The sequence below is a fragment of the Dasypus novemcinctus genome, chromosome X (assembly GCF_030445035.2).
Source record: "Dasypus novemcinctus isolate mDasNov1 chromosome X, mDasNov1.1.hap2, whole genome shotgun sequence".
In the NCBI taxonomy this organism is placed as follows: Eukaryota; Metazoa; Chordata; class Mammalia; order Cingulata; family Dasypodidae; genus Dasypus; species Dasypus novemcinctus.
In genome coordinates, this window is record NC_080704.1 from 85,504,635 (window position 1) to 85,526,645 (window position 22,011).

Sequence of the window (22,011 nt, forward strand, 5' to 3'; positions counted from 1 at the left end):
AGAACACACTGATATATAAGTGGACTGAACAATGGAAGCATATTTCTCTTGCTGCTTCATTTTGTGTTGTTTAGAGGCCCAAAAGAAATTGAAGTCCCTTAATAGGAACAGACTAGAAAAACACGTTCCTATCTCATTTGCTTTTCCTTTCACTTAGAGGCACATAAACACAAGGTGCACCTAATATTTCTGGACTAGTTCCTGACACACCCAAGCAAACCTTGATTCTGGAAGCTGAAAACATTAGTTTTAGCAGCTACATTTAGCACAAAGTGACACGTTGTGTTTGTCATTAGGTGAAGTCAGACGGATTTTCCATATCTGCCCTACAAAATTTGGAGAAGAATTGCTGAATTTAACATTCTTGCTGCAGAGTATTTCAAACATTGGGTCAGTTAAAAACAGAACAGAATTGTGTGATATCAAAGAAGAAAAGGATTTATGCTCCATTTCACTATTATACCCAATTGCTAAAGTTAATGGAAAAGAGACAGCTTGTGTATTACCATACCTTTGGTGATATATTTATTCTTGCTTTAAAATGTTACCGCTCCCCTGTCTCCCACATAAATGTAAAACTCACTGGATTATGGTAGAAGAAACAGGCATGTTACAACTATGCTTAGGAAAGTTGGCATATTGAACAACTTTAACCCTTTTGAAGGAGAGAAATGAATCAAAGGGACATACCAAGGGCAGTGATGGTCCATTTTTAAAACACACCTACAAAGGGGACAAAATACAGTGTGGTAAGTGAGGCTATGGAAAGGAAGCAACACCCCATTTGCACTCAGGTATCGCCAGTATTTTTATCTGGCTCCAGAAAACCCATCCCAGATTTCTACTATAATGACTCCAAATTATTGTGTCCTTAGTTATTCCTAGGAGTCAATCATAACAACATTTCATAAGATTTCACTGGCAGCAAGTAAGTAGAAGTTCAATTTTTTTTTTACATTTAAAAAAATTTAATGAAGTATATCACTCATACGTAAACAATAAGTGTATAGTAATAGATGTGAACTTACAAAACAAACACACATAACATCATACAGGGCTTTCATACCTCACCCCAACACCAATGTCTTGTTGTTGTGAAACATTTTTAAGTAATGATAAAAGAACATCCTCAAAATATTACTACTAACCAAAGTATCTTACATTTGGTGTATTTTCACCCAACCCACCCTATTATTATTATATTGGTTTTTTATGTGATTTATACATGAACATACATAAACAGTAAGTGTATAGTAAAAGTTGTGAACTTACAAAGCAAACATGCATATCATCATACAGGGGCCCCATACATCAACTCACCACCACCTTGTATTGTTGTAAGACATTTGTTACAAACTATGAAAGAATATTATCAAAATCTTACTACTAACTATGTCTTACCATTTGATGTATTTTCCCCCAACCCACTCTATTATTATTTTTGAAAATATATTTCTATTACAGAGGTTGTGAACTTACATAACAATCATGCATATGTGGAGAATTCTGATACACACTAAACCATAGTGAAACATTTGTTACAGATTATGAGATAATATCATCAGATTATTACCACTAACAAAGGTCCATAGCATATATTTGGCACACTTTTTTCATACTCCCCCAATATCAACACAGTACATCTTTGGCATTGATACATGAATACTACAGTATTTCTGTTAACCACAGCCCATAGGTCACACCAGCTGTATTTTTCCCATGCTTCTCCACATTCCCACCACCCTGCAATAGTGATATACATCTGCTCTAGTGCACAAAGTATACTCTTGCATCTTTACCATCAACCACAATTCTCATCCATCTCTGGTTTTATATGTTATTCAATCTGTAGATTATTCTCTAGATTTCTTTCAATTGACATTTACATCCCTAGACTACCCTTTCCAACCACATTCTCATTTATAAACCACCTGTTACTCACTATAATGTGTTACCATCAACTCTATCAATTTCCACACTTTTACAGTAAAGTCAATTAAAAGTTCTACATACATTAGGCATCAGTAGTCCATCTCAGCCTTCCTTTTATCTCCTTTAAGAATCCACCACCTACCACCAGGTCTTGAAGATATTTTCCTCTATTTTCACCTAGCAGCTTCATGGTTCTTGCTTTTATATTTAGGTTTTTGAGACATGTTGAGATAATTTTGGTATAAGGTGTGAGATAGGTATCCTCTTTCTTTCTTTTGGCTATAGATATCCAGTTCTCTCAGCACCATCTGTTGAATGGGCTGTTCTGCCCAAACTGGGTAGGTTTGACAGGCTTGTCAAAAATCACTTTAACATAGATGTGAGGATCTGTTTCTGAATGATTAATTCAGTTCCATTGGTCTATGTATCTGTATTTATGCCAGTAACATGCTGTTTTTACCACTGTAGCTAGGTAATATAATTTAAAGTCTGGAAGTGAGAGTCCTCAAACTTCACTTTTCCTTTTTAAAATGTCTGGTTATTTGGGACCCCTTACCTTTCCAAATAAATTTGATAATTGTGTTTTCCATTTATTTAAAAAATGCTGGTCGAAATTTTAACTGGATTTCATTGAATCTGTATATCCATTTGGGTAAAATTGACATATTAATGATATTTAGCCTTCTAATCCATGAGCATGGAATATTCTTCCAATTATTTAGGTCTTTTTTATTTCTTTTAACAATATACTGTAGTTTTCTGAATATACGTGCTTTCCATTGTTGGTTAAGTTTATTTCTAAATATTTGCTTCTTTTAACTGCTGTTGTAAATGGAGTTTTTCTTCCTGACTAACTCTTCTTATTGTGCATTAGTGTCTTTTAAAGTCTATTTCATCTGATATAAGTATAGTAACTACAGCTTATTTATTTATTTATTTATTTTTGGTTACTGCATGCATGGAATATCTTTTTCCAGCCTTTCATTTTCAATATATTTGGTATCTTTGGGCTTAAGGCGAGTCTCTTGCAGATAGCATATCAGTGGCTCATATTTTCTTAACCATTCTGCCAGTCTGTGTCTTTTGACTGGAGAGTTTAATCCATTAACATTAAATGTTATTACTAAAAAGGAAGTTCTTATTTCACCCATTTTGACTTTTGGGTTTTATCTGTCATATTTTATTTTCACCACTCTTTTGAGACTTTTAGTTACTTTTACTGGTATAATCTTCATTTCTAGACTCTCTTCCAAGCCTCTCTCCTGTCTTTTCTTTTGAGACTATAACACCTCTGTTAGTATTTCCCGCATAGTCAATCTCTTGGTTACAAATTCTATCAATTTCTGTTTATCTGTGAATATTCTAAACTCGCCCCCATTTTAGAAAGATAATCTCAACCAGATTCTTGGCAGAAAGTTTTTCTCTTGCAGTATTGCAAATATATCACACCACTGTCTTGTCTCCATGGTTTCTGATGAGAAATCGGCACTTAATCTTATTGGTTATCCCTTATATGTTATGCATTGCTTTTCTCCTGCTGCTCTCAGAATTCTCTCTGTCATTTGATATTCTGATTAGTATGTCTCTTGGCATTGGCCTATTTGGATTTATTCCTATGGGAGTACATTTTTTTTCTTGGACATGGAAATCCACGTACTTTGATAGGTTTGAGAAATTTTCTACCATTATTTCTTCAAATATTCCTTCTGCTCCTTTTCCCTTCTCTTCTCCTTCTGGGACACCCATAACACGTATGTTTGCACATTTCTTGCTGTCATTTAGTTCCATGAGACCTTGCTCAATTTTTTCCATTTTTTTCTTCATCTGTTTTTTTTTATGTTTGCTTTCAGAGACCAATTCTTCAAGCTCATCAATTTTTTCTTCTGCCTCCTCAAATCCGTTGTTATATGATTCCAGTGTATTTTTTAAAGATTTTTAAAAAATTATTTCTCTCTCTTTCCCCCCCCAGTTGTCTGCTCTCTGTGTCCATTCACTCTGTGTTCTTCTGTGTCCCCTTATATTTTTGTCAGCAGTGCTGGGAATCTGTGTCTCTTGTTGCATCATCTTGCTGCATCAGCTCTCTGTGTGTGCAGTGCCACTCCTGGACAGGCTGCACTTTTTTCATACGGGGTGGCTCTCCTTTCAGGGCACACTCCTTATGCATGGGACTCCCCTATGCAGGGACATCCCTGTGTGGCACAGCACTCCTTGCGTGCATTAGCACTGTGCATGGGCCAGCTCACCACATGGGTTAGGAGGTCCTAGGTTTGAACCCTGAACCTCCCATGTGGTAGGTGGACACTCTATCAGTTGAGCCAAATCCACTACCCTGATTCCAATGTATTTTTAATTTCTTTTATTGTGCCTTTTCTTCCCATAAGATCTGCTATTTTTCTATATATGCTTTCACATTCTTCTTTGTGATCATCCAATGACTTCTTAATATCTTTAATCTGTTTAGCCATCTAATTGAATTTATTAAGATTTGTTTGAACATCTATGGTTATTTGTCTCAACTCCTTTGTGTCATTTTGAGGCTTATCTTGTTCCTTTAACTGGGCCATATTTTCCTGTTTCTTAATATGGATTGCAATTTTTTGTTAGTGTTTTGGCATCTGGCTTACTAGATATATTTATCCTGCATGCTGTTTCTCTCTTTAGTTAGGGATTTCCTGCCCTTTCTCCCTTGTTGGTTATATAGTAGAAGCTGAGGATGTAGTTGTTGTTGTAAGCTGTGGAGGCTCAAGCTGCCTGCATTGCCCCAGGGACTGATGATGCTTCTCTCACCTTTCTCCTTCGCCAGGCAGTGCCAAAGCCATGTGTAATAATCCAAGTCATGTAGGCTTAGACTGTAGTTGCTGAGAAAGACTGATGAAGCTTCATGCTCCTTCCTCCCCTGCTTGGGATGGGGATGGAGCTGTAGGTATAGGCACCGATATATGTAGTGTGGTTCCAAACTGACTGCAATTGCCCCAGTAGACTTCAGACTATTCTGTATACGCCAGCCAAATTTATCTGCAGTTACCCAGAGAGGCTGGTGTAGATCCCACCATCTTCTTCCTTGCCAGCGGTGGGGTTGAAGCCTAGGCTAGGACTGCAGTCTCATCTGTGTGAAACAAGCCAGTCCCTACCTTCACTGTGATTTTCTGTCTGCCCCATTTCCTCTTATGCCCATGGCAGAGTGAGAATAGCACCTACCAGCCTCTTTCTGACTTGGACAGGTTCAAACTTTAGCTGTTCTTAGGACTGTACGTTAGCCCGCCAAATTTACTTATCAGTAGCTGAAGTTGGTGCCCAACCACATATTCTCCTCCGCCTTTGGGAGGTGGAGCCTCCAATTCCAGCCACAGAATAACTCCTGAGGTGGCTTCTGCCAGTGAAGATAGTGGAGATAGGAACTGGCCTCTGCAGTATGGAATGCTCTACTTACTAAACTTCTCTGAGATGGGCAGTCTCCTCCTTCCATTCTTTCAAGGATGTTGCAGAAGGCTCTTCTGTTGTTCTGGAGCCCCCACACAGGTGTTTTAGATAGCTCTGGGTGATTACTACCTGCCCTTTAGCTTGAGCTGACTCTAGGAGCTCCTTATTCTGCCATCATATTGCTGATTGACCGAAGACCAACTTTTTAAAATGGATTTGAAACTCCAAGATATTGATACAAAGAAAAGTTCCAAGATGTCTCTTCTCATTGTGTTTAATACTTAGTTTGATAAAATTGCAGAAGAAAGCATATGGCTATAACATGTGTTTGAAGAGAAATTTGGGTGGAACAATCACCCAAGAAGAAAGATATGAAGATTATATTTAATAAGATGATAGTGGGATTTTACAAACCTGTAACAATTCATGTAACAAAATAAATGACTATCCATGAGTCCATGCAGATATAAATAAATAATTGAATAAATAAATGGTAGAAAAGAGACAAATCTCCCATACAAAAAAATTCCAAATAAATTATGTAGAGAAGCCTGGCCAACATGACCTCAGTCAGGTAGTCAAGACTGACTTTGATAGTAATGAGTCATGTTGATAGTATATACCCTTGAGGTGATTCTATGAGAATAACACTTTACCTCTGTGATTTTCCTTCCCAAAACATGTTACTTCAGTACAACAATGAGAAAAACATCAGATAATCCCAACTGAGGAACATTCAACAAAATACCTGAGTAGTACCTCTTGCAACTATCAAGATCATAAAAAAACAAGTAAAATCTGAGAAACTGTCACAACCAAGAAGAACCTAAGGAAATAAAGTCACTAAATGCAACATGGCATTTTGGATAGGATCCTTGAACAACCATAACAACAAAAAAACAGACACCACAGAAAATTGAGGAAATCTAAATAAAGTATGGACCTTAATTTAAATAATGTATAAGTACTGTTTCATTAATTGAAGCAATATTCAACTGTTATATAACATAACCATGGAAAATGTTAATCATAAGGGAAGCTGAGTGTTGCATATATAGAAACTCTGTATTATCTTCACAATAATTCTGTAAATCTAAATTTGTTCTGAAATTAAAAGTTTATTTTAAAAGTGGGGTTTTATTTCTATTTCCTATCATTTGAATGGTTTAGAATCATCATCATCCCTCTGATGGTGTTTTGCATGTGTTCATTACGATCAAAAGGAAATGCACTTTATCTTGGCATGGTTACATGTTAGGACTGGTCTTGTCTAGGCAAACATCAGTGGCCACACTCAGCCTAGGAGAAATATGGCTGTCACTTACATGGCACAGACAGAGCAGTGGTGGCAGCGGTCTGGCTTGATCAGATGGCAGCGATCACAGAAACGTACAGCTATAGGAAAAACAGCATGGTTAGTACTGGTTAGGGCTCAATATGAGACCATAATCATTACTAGCCTAGTTGGATGGCTTGTTTTGTACTGATTATGGGTAGTCAAACTTATTTTATTTCAAGATACTAAACAGATGGAAGATAACATAGGTGAATTGGGGCATGTATTTTTGTCCCTTTTGGGTCATTCTTGAAAGTACCTGCAGGAGAATGAAGGAGAAGGGGAAAAGATTTTATATCTGGATATTTGAGCATAGAGTTTGTATTTTAAAACCATCTATACTATCAATTGCTTGAGTGGTCTTGGGCAAATCATTTAGCTCCTGTTTACCTCAACTTTCTTATCTGAAAATAAGGATTCATTATTTATCTCCTGGCTCCAGAGGCGCAATTGTATGAAGTAGATAAAACCACTACAGCATGGTAAAAGAGTGGTTTTCAGAATAACAACTGATAGAATAGAAGAGATGTGCTAGAACAATCAGTTGAATTGACAATTTCACAGATAAAGGAAGTAAAGACCTGGGCCATGGCAAATGATCTGCCTAAAGTCATACAGCAAGTGAGTAGAGAGCTGGGACCAATATAGTTTTTCTGACTACTTAGTTCAAGTTTCTCTTAAAAACTGTGCCATTTTTTTAAATCTATTCCTTCCATTGGATTTTTTTAGTATTTTAAAGCAAATTCCAGACATTGTGTCACTTCAAATGATACATATTTTAATATTCATGAAGAAATTTAAAAGTCATAATCAGGGGAACAGACATAGCTCAGTGGTTGAGCACCTGCTTCCTATGTATGAGGTCCTGGGCTCAATACTTATTATCTCCTAAAAAGGAAAAAGTCATAAGCACCTAAAAAATAACCTTCATGCCATTAACCCCCTCACAAAATGAATAATAAAAATTCAATATCATCTAATAGCAAGGCCATATTAAAATTTCCCAAGTGTTATATGGGATATTAATAAACACTTGTTGAACAAATAAATGATATGTTTAAGTGTCAAAGACTATACTTCCCAAAGCCTTGTAATACAGACTTATTAGAAATATTAGGATGACTTGTGAGAAGAGCCTTGTTTTTCAAATTTTTAATGGTAGAGAATTGGTTCAACTAGTACTATTCTAGCCATGCAGATGAAAACCAAGAATAAAACTCCATAGTAGGTATTTACTGAAAAGAAATGAAGACATATATCTTTTCAAATACTTGTACAAAAATGTTCATAGCAGATTTATTCATAATAGCCAGGCACTGTAAAACACAATGAAGTCAGATGTGTATCAATAGGTGAATGGATAAACAAACTGTGATAGATTCGTACAATGAATACAACTCAGCAATAAAAGGAATGAAATATTGATATACCCAACGATAAGGATGAATCTCAAAAAGATTAGGCTGAATGAAAGAAGCCAGAAGAATACATACCGTGTGATTCTATTTATATAAAATTCTAAAGCAGGCAAAACTAATCTATGGTAGAAAAACACCAGAATAATATTTCCCTTTGTGGGGGAGGGGATTGAATGGGAAGGGGCATGAGAACTTTCTGGGGTGACAGTATTGTTTAGAGGGGTTTTGGTTACAAAAGTGTGTACATTGTCAATGTACATCCAATGGTACAACTAAGATTTGTGCATGTTTTTAATGTAAATTTTACAAATAAAAATGGTAGCAAATCTTGAACTCACCATATACATGCTGAAATATTTAGGGGTTTGTGTACTGATGCCTGCTAGTTACTTTGAAATGCATCAAAAAATAAGATGGCTTTTTTATCATACAGCTTTAACAGACTTAATACTACTTTATTTTAAAAAATTGTTTTTGCCTAAAAAAAAAAGATAGCGTGCCGGATGATGGATGGAAGGATGGACATATGGACAGATATGTTATAAAGCAATATAGTAAAATATAATTATATAATCCATGGGTGGGTATAAAGTTCACTATCAATTCCTTTAACTTTGATACATGTTTGACATTTTTTATAATAAAATATTAGGTAAAAACCTCCATAGTGATTGTCAGAAGAGGGGAGGAAAAAGGAATAGCCTAAGAACATGTATGACTTATTCTTTCTGAGATCTCTTCCTCTTGGATGAACTGACCTCCACTCCCGGTTCTTGTGTAAACTGGTAGCTTCTTGGCCATATCAACAAGCATCTGCTTCTGGACCTCAGGTCTCTCTTCATTTTCATAACGTTCCTTGTCCATATAGGATAAGTGGAACTGGAAGCAGAAGTGACAGGCAAGACTATTTTCCAAGGTTCACAGTAAAGATTAAAAGCAACAACAATAACAATTTAAATGGAAATATTAATATTAATAGGCTACTCTTGAAACCCAGGTCCCAATCTGGTTTATTACTTTCTTTGGCTAATTATCTCAATTATCTTACCTGACTTTTTCCTTGATCTTAATAATTCTGTCAGATAAATGGTATTATCCTTATTCTATAAATAAGTAAAATAAAACAGACTAAGTACCTTGTTCGAGGTTCATCTCATTCAACTAGTAAGTAGAAAAGCTGGTTCCCAAACAACAGGTCTTATGATTCTAACTCATGAGCCTTTTCCATTCCATTATACCATAAGATGATGTGCGTACAGATATGTGCCACCTCACTGCCAGGACCATGTTGATGATTAACCATGCCTTGTTAAGTGGTGAGTATGGTTCACAGGTGACATGGATGCCACTCTTGAGGTGACTGATGTAACTGCTTGTGACATTGTCTGTATATTCATATCTTGCAAAAATAGAAATTTGGATATCCTATTCCAGAAATTTTTAGTCCAAGTTAGTGCCAAACTTAGCTACTCTTGCAAAAGATATGCCAAAGATTTTCCATAGTAATACATACCTGAAAGCTTTCTTATATCTAGGAAGAGGTGAAAATCAGAAGGATATGTGGTCAGAATTTCTGGGCTTAAACTTCAGTTCTACCACTTAATAAAAGTCACTTGGGAAAATCACTTAGACACTCTGAACCGGTTTTCTTCACTTGTAGAAAAGGGGAAATATCTACTTCACAAGATTGGTACAAAAGTGCTAGATAATATCAAGTATTTAAAAGTCTCCTTTAGATGCCCATTTTTTAATCATTTAAAACCATTTAATATTGCCAATCATTTAATTTTATCTATTTTGTTGGATGAGTAGTGGATCTTATTGTGATTTTAATTTTTAATCCCTTGAATACTAATGATATTTACCAATTTTTTATGGGCTTATTGGCCATTTGGTTATTCTCTTGTGAAATATGCTTCATCTTTTATCCATTAAAAAAGAATTTGGTTATCTTTTTTTTGTATTGATTGATTTTTAGGAATTCTTTATATGGTTTGGATACTAGTCCCTTGTCAGAAATATGTATTTTGAATATTTTCTTCCAGTCTGTGGCTTGCCTTTTCATTTCTTTTATGATTGCAATTTGATGAACAGAAGACCAAGTGGAAATGGACATTTATACAGTCATGCTGGAAAACTGTTTGGCATTATGTACTTAAGTTAAATATATGCCTGCCCTGTGACCCAGCAATTCCATTCCTAATTAAATGTCCAAGAGAAATAAATGTGTGTGCTTGTGTGGGTACAAAAAGATATGTATAAGAATGTTCAGAACAGTTTTATTCATAATAGGAAAAAAAGTAACATCCCAAGTGTCCTAGAATGGATGAATGGATAAACCAACTATGGTAAACACATATATAAAAGGGAATAACTAACAGAAATAAAAGGGAATGAAACATACATCAACACAGATGAATCTGAAAAACATGTTAAGTGAAAGAAGGCTGACATGGAAAAGTACACTCCATGATTCCTTTTTTGAATAAAGTTCAAGAACAGGCAAAACTAATTTATGGTGAAAGAAGTCACTTTCGTGGTTATGTCTGAAGGGAGTTTTATTGGGAAGAGGCATGAAGGAGATTTCTGAGGTGCTGGAAACATTCAATATCTATCTGGATGGTGATTATATGGGTGCATATATATGTAAAATACATTAAGTTTTACATTTTGCAACTTAATTCTGGGAGTAGATTATGTATATTATAGCTCAATAAAAGTAAAATGAATTAGTAAAATATGTGAGATAATTTAAATATAATTTTAAAATTGGAAATGGGTAAAATCGCACATTCTATTTTTTCTGCAAAAATTTTTAAAATAATACATTTTTATTAGAGAAGTTTTGAGCTTATAAACAAATCATGCATAATGTTCAGAATTCCCAAACATAACCCTTCCAATAACACCTTTGCACTTGTTACAAATTACAAAACCACATCATCAAAATATTACTAACTATGGTCCATAGCTTACATTTGGTATATTTTTCCATATACCCCATATTATTAACACCATGTATTAGAATTGTACATGTTATTGTTCATGAGAGAATGTTCTCATATTTATACTGTTGACCACAGCCCATCAACTACAGCATGGTTCACTGTGTTATACAATCCCATGCCTCGTACAGTCTATCCAAAGTGTATACCCTATGGCTGATACTTTCATCACGGAATTGTGTAGTCATTGCCTTGGTAAATTTTTGGACATTTTCCCTAGTCCAAAAGAAAACTGCACTCCAGCATTTTTCTGGTGAGTACATGTGAGGAATATCTTTTTCCAGCCTCTTATTTCCATTTATTTGTATCCTTGGGTCTAAGGTGAGTCTCTTATCGAAAGACTATAGATGGTTCATATTTTCTTATCCATTCCACCAGTCTGTGTCTTTTGATGGAGTATTAGTCCGCCAAAGGGGTGCCAATGCCATGTAAAATACCAGAAATCTGTTCATTTTTTAAAGGCTGTAAATAATCCAATTCAAGGTTGCTTTCTCACCAAAGTCAGTTGCCATGTATTGAAGCAAGATGGTTGCTGAACTTGCCGAGGCTTCATCCTTCCCTCTGGTCTTCCTCTCAGCTGCAGGCTGGAACAGGGCTTGTCTCAGGGCTTCCTCTCTCTCCTGGTATAGGGCTCATTTCCTTTTGGCTTTCTATATCAGTCTCAGCTGTTCCATTCTCTTCCCAAGGTCAGCAACAAACTATCAGGTGAATGCCGCATCTGTCCCGAGGTCCCAGGATCAAAAATGACAGAGCTCTCTCTCTTCCCTTGTGTCTATCTTGAATGAGTTTCCATTTACATTGCCCTGCCAAGGTGGTGGGGACTCAACCTGAGTCTCACCCTAGTGATTCGATCAACTCAAAGAAAGTCTTAAAGCACTCCTAAAAGGTAATTTAATCAAGGGCCCCTGAAATGAATCCATTATAATCAAAGGATATCACACACAGAGGAATAAAGTGGTTTACAACCATAACCTTTCTCTTTTTGGGATTCACAAAAATAATCTCAAACTGTCACACTCTACTTTCTGAACCCCCAAAAAGATATTACAATATTCCAAAAAGCCTTCAATCAGCTCAGTAGCAATGATAAGTACAAAATCACATCATAGTCAGTTATAGGAATGCAGTTTGTCTTGGGGCAAAATCCCTTCTGCTGTAGACCTGTGAAACTTACAAAACAATCTGTTTTCAATATACAGACTGACAGACATATGATAAACATTTGTACTACCACAAGGAGAATTTGGGAGGGAAACATGCGTCTTAGCACCCAACATTTCCCAAAACCTGCAGGGCATATCCATTAGATTTCAAAATCTGAGAGTCATTCTTTCTTTTTTTTTTCTCTTTATTTATTTTTTTAATATTACGTTAAAAAAATATGAGGTCCCCATATATCCCCCACCCCCCTCACCCCACTCCTCCCCCCATAACAAAACTCTCCTCCATCATCATGAGACATTCATTTCATTTGGTGAATACATCTCTGAACATTGATACATTCACTGATATGGTCAATGGTCCATATCATAGTCCACACTCTCCCAGTCCACCCAGTGTGCCATGGGAAGACATACAATGTCCGGTAACTGCCCCTGCTGCACGACCCAGGACAACTCCAAGTCCCGAAAACGCCCCCACATCTCATCTCTTCCTACCACTCCCTACCACCAGCAGCCACCATGGTCACTTTCTCCACACAAATGCCACATTTTCTTCGATTATTAATCACAATAGTTCATGAATAGAATATCAGTAAGTCCACTCTAATCCATACTATATTGCTCCATCCGGTGGACCTTGAAATGGTTGTGACCACTCCACATCTATATCAAGAGGGGGCTTAGATTCCACATGGATGCTGGATGCAATTCTCCTGCTTTCAGTTGTAGGCACTGAGAGTCATTATTAAGATGATGGTCAAGAAAACACAAGGGAAAGAACTTTGTCATTTTTGATCCTGTGGTCCTAGGGAGAGATGAGCCATTTGCCTGATAGCTTACAGAGACTGTTGGGAAGAGAGCTGAGACATATAGAAAGCTGGAAAGAAATGAGCCCTATACAAGGAAAGAGAGAAGCACTGGGAGGCAAGCCCTGTGCCAGCCTACAGGTGAGATATAGGAAGCCCTGAGATGAGCTCTAACAAGGAGATGAGTGGAAGCCCAGAAATAAAGGAAAGACGAGGCAGAGATCAGCGACCATCTTGCTTCAACATGTGGCAAATGACTTTGGTGAGAAAGCAACCTTGTGTTGGACTCTCTAGGGCTTTGTAACTGTAAGGTTTTACCCAAATTAAATACCCTTCATAAAATCTAACAGATTTCTGGTACTTTGTGTCGGCACACATTTGGAGACTGATACAGATGGGGAGTTTCATCCATTATCATTTAATGTTTTTACTGTAGAGTCAGTTCTTCCTTCACCCATTTTTGACCTTTGGGTTTCATTTGTCATATGTTATTTTCATCACTCCTATAACTTTAGTTACTTTTAGTAATATAAGCTTAATTTCTAGACTCTTTTCCAAGCCTCTCTGTTCTATTTTTTCATTTTAGGCTATAGCATCACCTTTAGTATTTCCTGCAAAGCTGGTCTCTTGGTTACTAACTCTCTCAGTTTCTATTTATCTGTGAATACTCTTAATTCACCCCCATTTAAAAAATAATATATATATATTATTTTTTAAAAGATAATATATATATATATATTATTTTTTAAAAGATACTTAGATTACATAAATGTTACACAAAAAATATAGGGATTCCCATATGCTCCACTCCACACACTTTCCACACCCGTATATTTGAAAGACAATCTTGCCAGATATAAGATTCTTGGCTAGCAGGTTTTCCCTTGCAGTATCCTAAATATATACCACAGCCTTCTTGCCTACATGGTTTCTGATGATAAAACTACACTTAATATTATTTGGCATCCCTCAAATATGATGCATCACTCTTCTCTAGCTGCTGTCAGAATTCTCTATTTTTGGCAGTTTACATTGTGATTAATATGTGTGGTCTATTCAGATTTATTTGGATGAAAGTACACTGTGCTTCTTGGACACAGTTATCTATGTCCTTTAATAGATTTTTTTTCTTTTTTTACCATTATTTTCTCAGATATTCCTTCTGTCCTTTTTCCCTTCTCTTCTCCTTCTGGTATTCCCACGATACATGTTTACCCATCTCTTGCCATCATTTAGTTCCCTGAGACCCTGTTCAATATTTTCCATTGTTTTCTTTATGCCCCATATTATACATATTCTTCCCTCTCCCTCCCCTCAGAACCTCTGGTGACCACTGCCCTTATATCATTGTTACAAGTTCTTCCATTACTAGAATAATAATAAGTTTACTTTAGTCCATAGTTGCTTTCCTCCCTTGTGATTGTTCATTCCTCAGTCTTCAGGATTTTAGGATGGTGGTGCTCACTCTGCTTCTCATTGAGAGGGGGCTTAGATCCCAAGAGGCAGATGGATGGAACTGTCTTGCCTGCAGTTGTAGATACTCTCTGTTTTCTATGATAGGCATTGTTCATTATCTTCCTTTTGTTAGTTTTCCTAAGTCCAGTGAATCGGACAGTAGGTGTTGGCTGCAAACATGCTGAAATTCAGGGCTCAACAAGCATATGAACAGTCAGAAGATTTAAGTCTCTGGGACATATATTTAACAGATATCTTGCTAATTATAGGTTCAAATAAAAGGGGCTCAAGAACCATTTGAAGGAAAATTATAAATGAGTCAAACTGATACACTGGGGAGATAGGTAATCATATATTCCAAGGTAAGATCCACCAACAGGGTGCCAATTTCCTGGAGTTGTATGCCCTTCCTATAATGTCTAGATATCTCTAGAGCTCTCAGGAGCACCAATGCTTGAGGCATTGTTTACTGTGGTGGTCACTGAGATCCTCCTAAGACATCCATAAGTGTAACCTCTGCAATGAATTCCTGACTCATTTTGAAATCGCTTGGCCATAAAATCTCATTTGTATTTAAAATGTCCCCCTTTTGGTCAAGGTCTTTTTCCAAATGTATTGCTCGTTGGCACTTGGTAATAATCCCTCAGTGCTGGGACAGCTCATCCCCAGGAGTCACTTCCCAACCTGAGAGGGGCGGGGAAGATAGTGAATTTATATCCTGAGTTTGGCTTAGGGAGAAGCCACATTTGAGCAACAAGGAGGCTTTCAGGAGGTAACTCTTATGCAATATATAGTACTAGGCTAAGTTTCAGTTTTACAAGAACAAGGTTCATAAGTACAAGCATCTACATTATGGGTCTGGCATGTTGGTCTCCCCTCCTTTGCTAGGCACTGTCCATATACTCTAGAGATTCTTGCCAATCTATTAAAGAGTGTACCAGGACTCCCCAGGATGGGAAGTTATCAGTTATTGCATGGGTCTCCACCACTGAGACAATACAACAACACTCCCTGACCACATGAATGCATTCTTATTCCATAGAGGTATGCCTCAAATGTGTGCCTCCCCATTCATTGCCCCACCACCAACACCCCACACCACTAATCCTCCCATGTTACAGTTGCAACATTTCTGCAATCTGAAACCTCCCCCAAAACAAAGCCAAATTAATAAAATAAAATTAAAAAACAGTTTTTTACATTATACCTTTGGTCATGATATGATCTGTTATTTTTTATGTATATTGACAATTTCCTCTGTATGTTCCCCAAGGGTCTTATTTTTTACTTTATTTTCCAAGAAGCTTTAGGTTACACAAAAGTCACTATATTAGTCAGCCAAAGGGGTGCTGATGCAAAATACCAGAAACTGGTTGGTTTTTATAATGGGTATTTATTTGGGGTAGGAACGTACAGATTACAGGCCATAAAGCGTAAGTTACTTCCCAAAGTCTATTTGGAGCAAAATGACTGCCGATGTCTGTGAGGGTTCAGGCTTCCTGGGTTCCTACGTTCCTGGGGCTTGCTTTCTCTGGGTTCAAGGTTCCTTTCTTCCTGGGGCTGGCTTCTCTTTCCTCTTGTGAGCTTACTTGCCGAGGGTCCAGCTTAAGGCGTCAGCATCAAACTCCAACATTAAAACTCCAACATTAAAAGTCATCACCTCTGTTCTTTGCCATGTCAACAACCTAATCATGACTCAGTCATGCCTAAGTGCAGATGAGATTACAAGCATCATCCAATATTTCTTTTTAGAATTCACCAATAACATCAAACTGCTACTGTCACATAGAAAATAAAGGGGATTCCCATATACCCCTTCCCCCCACATCCTCCCCTACAATAACATCCTACATGAGTATGGTACATTTGTTTCAACTGATGGACAAATATCAAAGCATGGCTACTATTCATGGTCTATGGTTTACATTTTACACTGTATGTGTTTATAGGTTCTGAATAAATGTATAATGGCCTGTTCCATCAATGCAAGATCAGGCCAAACAATTCCAGTGTCCCCAAAACGACCTATATTTTCCTCATTCTTCTCTTTCCCCTCTCCTTGTTACCTATGGCAACTAAATTTCCATTATTGAAGAATAAGGTTCATCATTATATGCATTAATATTGAGGGCTTGATATACTGATCTATTTTCTTTTATTTGGCACTGCCTAGGTACTCAAGAGATTCTTGTTCCTCTACTTGAGAATATAGCCAGGACTCCCCAGGACGGGAGTTTAATATTTTCTCATTTATTGTGTGGGTCTCCACCCACTGAGCTAACAATCCATGCCAAGATAAAAATATTCATATTCCATAGAAGCATGTCCCAGGTGTACCCATTTCTGGCATATCCTCCACAACTAATGCCCTGCACCAGTGACCATCCCATGCCATATTTGAAAAAAGAACATTACCACCATTATAGTTTCAATCACAGACCTAAAAATCCACAGAGTTCACCTGTTCCTTCCTCCAGCCCTCCTCCCTGTTCCATTAGTCCAACCCAACCCTCCCAGCCTGATCACCCTCACCCTCACATTCCAGCACTATCGACCCCACTCATATCACTGCATCACCATCACCCTCATCCACTGCTAAACCACAACCAGGAATGTGAGTGGGGTTCAGTGTATTTTTTAGGAGGTACTGATAATTGAACCTAGGACCTCATACATGGGAAACAGGCACTCAACGACTGAACTACACCTACTCTCTCCATTGTATTTTTTATTTCATTTATTGTCCCTTTCATTCCTGTAAGATCTGCTATTTTTCTATGTATGCTTTCAAATTCTTCCTTATGCTCCCCTAGTGTCGTTTTTTCTTTTTTTTTTTTTTTTTGGAAATGGAATTTTATTTTCTATTCCACTCCTTTCTGGCCAAAAGGAGTTGAATGATTTTTTATAATGACAAACATCTTCAGAATTTTTTAAAAAGGCAAAATACAACAAAATTTTAGTTGCACAAACTAATTCCTTACAAGTGGTTTTAATGACAGCTCAGTTAAAAGAACATGATATAGATTTGCTTTAACAGGTGGTGTCACTTCAGAGCACGAGCACTTTTTAGTCATTGCCAAAGGTCCTGATACGTTCTTCCTTGACAGGCCTTGCTTTTCTTCTCTAGGGCTTCCTCGACCTTCAGCAATGGCTCGAGGAAGACCACAGGGTTTAGTGGCTCTGTGTTATTTTTCAATTGTTGGGCAAAGGTGGGCTGGTTGATCATGTGACGCACTAAAACGAGCCATTTTCTGTGCTCTGGGCGGCCCCTGCCGACTGAGGAAGGACTTGGGTTCCTCTTCAAAGGCAGAGGCCATTTTTCCACCAGCCCATTGCAATGGCTGAAAATGCTCAGAAAATAGATAACGCAAAAGCCACTGCTTCAAAGAGGTTTGCATTTAATGGTACTGCTGTAAGTAAAGTATTCCTTTGAGCAAAAAACCCATTTACTCAGTAGTTACGGGGACCTGAATTTCACAGCCATGGTTGCCTTCCTTCGTGGAATATATTTCCATATTTGCTGTGATCACTTCAGCTCAATTTCTTTGCCTTAAAGACAAGCATGCTCTGTGATCTAAAAGTACTAATTCCATTTAAAATCTGAGGGAAAAACTCCAAAAGGACTAGAACAAGCAAACATAAACAAACAACCAAGCAATTCTGCCATTCACTTTTTTCTGGATAACTCTGCAAATGTGTCTTGCCATTTCCCTTCTGTTCCAGCAGAATAATGCACTTGTGGTCAGAGGTACAGCGAAGCTCTGTGCTGTGAGAAGCAAAGCATGGACACCAGGAAGGAAGATAAACGTAAACCCAATTCTAAAGTCCCAGGGGCACACAGCTCCTTCCTTGCTTATTCCTTTAATGTCCATTCACATGAATTCAGATTTGTTTCCAGGAGGTCACTGCGCCATTAGCCCCTGATAAGACACCACTATTTGTAGAGGATAAAAGAGAGCCTGTTGCCAGTATTTACTCATTATATACCTGCAAACATCTTCTGGAAGACCAAAAAAATTATATTCTGGTTATTTGTTTTCTGAATTCTGGGGACCTTGGAAATAGAAAAGGATAGAAACAGCACACGGTTTTTGAGGTTCCTTGGACTGGGCAGTAGAAAAATAGGTGCTTTCCTCTGGGGCTTTCGGCAGCTGAGTTTCCTGGGAGCCTTTTTTATTTTCCTTAGTCTTTAAGGGAGTGGTAGGCTTTGGCAGTCCTGCTGTTGACAAAATCTGTCCAATTAGACTGAGCCTTCTTATAGGCATTATGGAGTGCAGTGTGTGTCCACAGAGAATACAGGAGGACAGAAGCAGCTTTACTTGCTTTGTTAGGGGAGTAGGTGTGGCCTGCACTGACGGCCATGACTTTCGGTATGCCCCTGGTGCCAGGCAGGTCCAGCACGTTCTGGAAGCTGTTTTGGATTATGTTGTTCAACGTGTAGCAGGCAGATACTGTGGTCTCGATGAGAAGGTCCGTGCTCGGGGCAGTGCCGGGGAGGACAGAGACCAAGTCAGGCAGGGTTTCTTTGGCAATTTCATTCTTCAGAGTGAGGTTCTGGGACAAATTCCTCAGCAGGGAAACTGTGGTCCTACTCACGCCGGGGTGGCCCACGTGCAGCATCTTCCTGGCGAGCTAGACGCCGCTCTTCTTCTGGACGACCATGTGGGCTACCGAGGTCGGCATCAGGCCACTGCCCACCGTGAGGTTCTGCAGCGCCCCAACCGCCACCTCCTGCGTGGAGCTCCGCGCACTCCTGGCGATCGGGAACAGGTACATACTCACCACGACGGAGTGCCAAGCCACTCCATGCCCTTGGGGTTGCTCTCCTCCGGCACTGGCACGTCCTTGCACTCTTTCACCTTCCTGCTTTGGCTGCTGAAACACCCAACACTGGTGCCGCCATTGGCCTGGACGCCCTGGTTCTGGGTGTAGATGCTCTGCAAGTACCTCTCTGGGAGCTTCACCTCCAGTTGGTAGAAGTTGTGCAAGATGCACACGCAGTTCTCCATGGCCTTATCATCCGGCTGGTAGTCGGCGATGGTGCCCCTGATGCAGTGGACCAGCGAGTCCTTCCTCCTGTCAGGCCTGGCAGAGTTCGTGTTCCTCAGGCATCCCGTGATGTTGTAGAATTAATTATCAAAATCAAGCAGTACGTTTGCTTTCGGGTAGCCTCATCCTGGCCACCCCAAGAAAGGGACAATGATGTTCTCGGTCAGGGTAAGGCTTCTGTTATCATGAGGTTCTTGAGTTTGTCATTAGAGCAAACCTGTTATTTGGTTTTTAGTCTCCAGGTCCCTGGTTTGCTTCAGCACTTGGAGCAGCTGAGGTACCCCGTTTAGTTCTGCTACCTCCAGCTTGTTGAAGTTGTCCTTAAAGACCAAGTTTCTCAAGGCCCCACAGGCAGCTCGCTGCACATCTTCATTTGGAACTCTCAGAAGCTGCAGCAGCTTGGGGATGCCGTGAAGGTGATTCACCCTCCGGTGAGCCTCAGCCTTCCGTAAGCACTCATGCTTGATGAAGGTGGCCGCGGTGGAGGTCCTGGGTGACGTGTGGTGGGCATTCTGCATGCTCACGGCACACTCCAGGGTCAGCTCCACCTCCGCGCTCCTGGGCAGTGGCGCCGGCCCACGGCTCTCCCAGCAATGCAGGCCATAGAGGACGTTGCCGTGGGTGTAGTGGACCTCCTCGTGGCTGCTGTCCGGGGAAATATTGAGCCTCCTAAATGGTGGCCTCAGCGCACTGTGCTGCGCGGTCCTTCCCTGTCGGTGCTTGTAGGTAGCCGCACCTTTAACGCCTTGTAGGTTTCGGTAGTGGTCGAGAGCCCCCAGCAAAGTCATTTTCAACCAAGTGCAGGTTGTAGACATACTCAGGGACACAACTGGTTCAATGAAGATTTCCGTTGCCCCTGGGGCTGCAGCCAGTCCGGTCGGGGCTCTGCTGCACCTGCTCGCGGTCTGCAGGCTCCAGGCCGCCTGGCCGCGGGGGCCACTGCTGCCAGAGAGCTTCAGCCAGGCCTGGGACGGCAGGGCCAGGCTGGAGCTGTCCAGCTGGCCCAGGATTTGCTGGCCCAGGACGATCCGGATGTAGCTGCACTTGGCAGCAGACTCGGCTGTGGCCATGGGGCCGGGGATGACTACTCAGCTCCATGGACAGTGGGAGCCAGGGACCACTGAGCTGGGGGTGGTGGGCTGGGGACGCAGGGAGGGAGCGGGCCCTGGCCCCGCCTGGCCCCGCCCTTTCACCCAGCCCCGCCCCAGTGTCTTTTTAACTTCCTTAATCTCTTTAACTATCTCATTGAATTTATCACAAAGATTCATTTTAACAGCTATGATTAGTTATGCCAACTCCTTTATGTCAACTGGAAGTTTAGTTTGTTGATTTGACTGGGTCATGTCTTCCTGTATGGCTTGTATTTTTTTGTTGGTATCTCAGCATTTGGTTTACTTGATGTATTTATTCTGGACTCACTCTCTCTCTTTAGTCTACACGGCTTTCCATTCGATTACCTTTGTGCTACAGCCCCTCTTTGATACCTGCTTCAACTTAGTTTGGAACTTTATAATGACTTGTGTTTAGCCAATCTGAATTATTTCAGCTCTTTTTCATCTGTTCCTTACCCTTTCTCCCTTGCCAGTGGCAGATTTGGAGCTGAAGATGTGGTTGGTACTATAAGTCATGGAGGCTGAAGCTGCCCTTTTTGCCCAAGAAACCATAAAGGTTCTCCCACCTTTCTGCACTACCAGTGGTAGGGACAGATTTGCAGCCATGTGCAGTAATCCAAGCTGTGAAGACCAAGACCATCTGTATTTGCCTGGAGAGAATGATGAATTTACATGACCCTTACTCTCCTGCCTGGGGTGGGATGGAGCCACAGGTGTGGGCAGTAACTGAGTTTTGCAGACTAAAACTAACTATAGTTGCCCAGATAGAAGAAAAAGCACTGGTTCCCTCCTCCCCTGTCAGGGGTGGAGATGGAGCCACAGGTGGGCCCAGCAAACTAGTCTGTGCCAGCCAAAAGTAGCTGCAGTTGCCTGGAGGGGAGGTTGAGGGAGCACTGTCCCTCCTCCTGCCATTTCAGGGGCAGCAATTGTGCCGCTGGTGTGCCCAACAATCTATTCGGTGTGGGCTGTAAGCTCCTGCAGTTGTCCGGAGAGGCTGAGGAAACACTTGCCCCTCTCTGGTCCTATTGGGAGGGGGGTGTAGCCACAGGTTTGCCCAACAATCTAGCCCATGTAGGCCAAATGAGACAGCTGAAGAAACACTGCTGCAGGTCTGGAGTCCAGATAAGGGCAGCAATTGACCTGGGCGTAAAGAAGCTGTTTCCTACCATCACTTTGATTTTCAATCAGCTCTGATTACCCTCATGGTGGGGGTAGGGTAAAAATGGAGGCCACCAGCCTCTTTCTGACTTGGACAGGCTCAAACTTTAACTGTACTTAGGATTGGACTTTAGTTATCTGAATTTACTAATGAGTA

The 22,011-nt window shown here is 39.8% G+C and overlaps 1 protein-coding gene and 1 pseudogene across 3 annotated transcripts in view; both read right to left on the reverse strand.

Moving 5' to 3' along the window:
- The window catches only part of ZDHHC15 (zinc finger DHHC-type palmitoyltransferase 15), a 324,251-nt gene that overhangs the window by 98,718 nt on the left and 203,522 nt on the right, over positions 1 to 22,011 (reverse strand). For all 3 annotated transcript variants that reach the window (XM_058291298.2, XM_058291301.2, XM_071213383.1), the window contains 3 exons: positions 8,865 to 8,985; positions 6,678 to 6,747; positions 691 to 723 (listed from right to left, as the gene is read on the reverse strand). In XM_058291298.2, coding sequence (XP_058147281.1) covers positions 691 to 723; positions 6,678 to 6,747; positions 8,865 to 8,985 — 224 coding nt within the window. The remainder of the gene's footprint in view (positions 1 to 690; positions 724 to 6,677; positions 6,748 to 8,864; positions 8,986 to 22,011) is intronic.
- Positions 18,588 to 20,654, reverse strand: LOC139438121 (plakophilin-2 pseudogene; annotated as a pseudogene).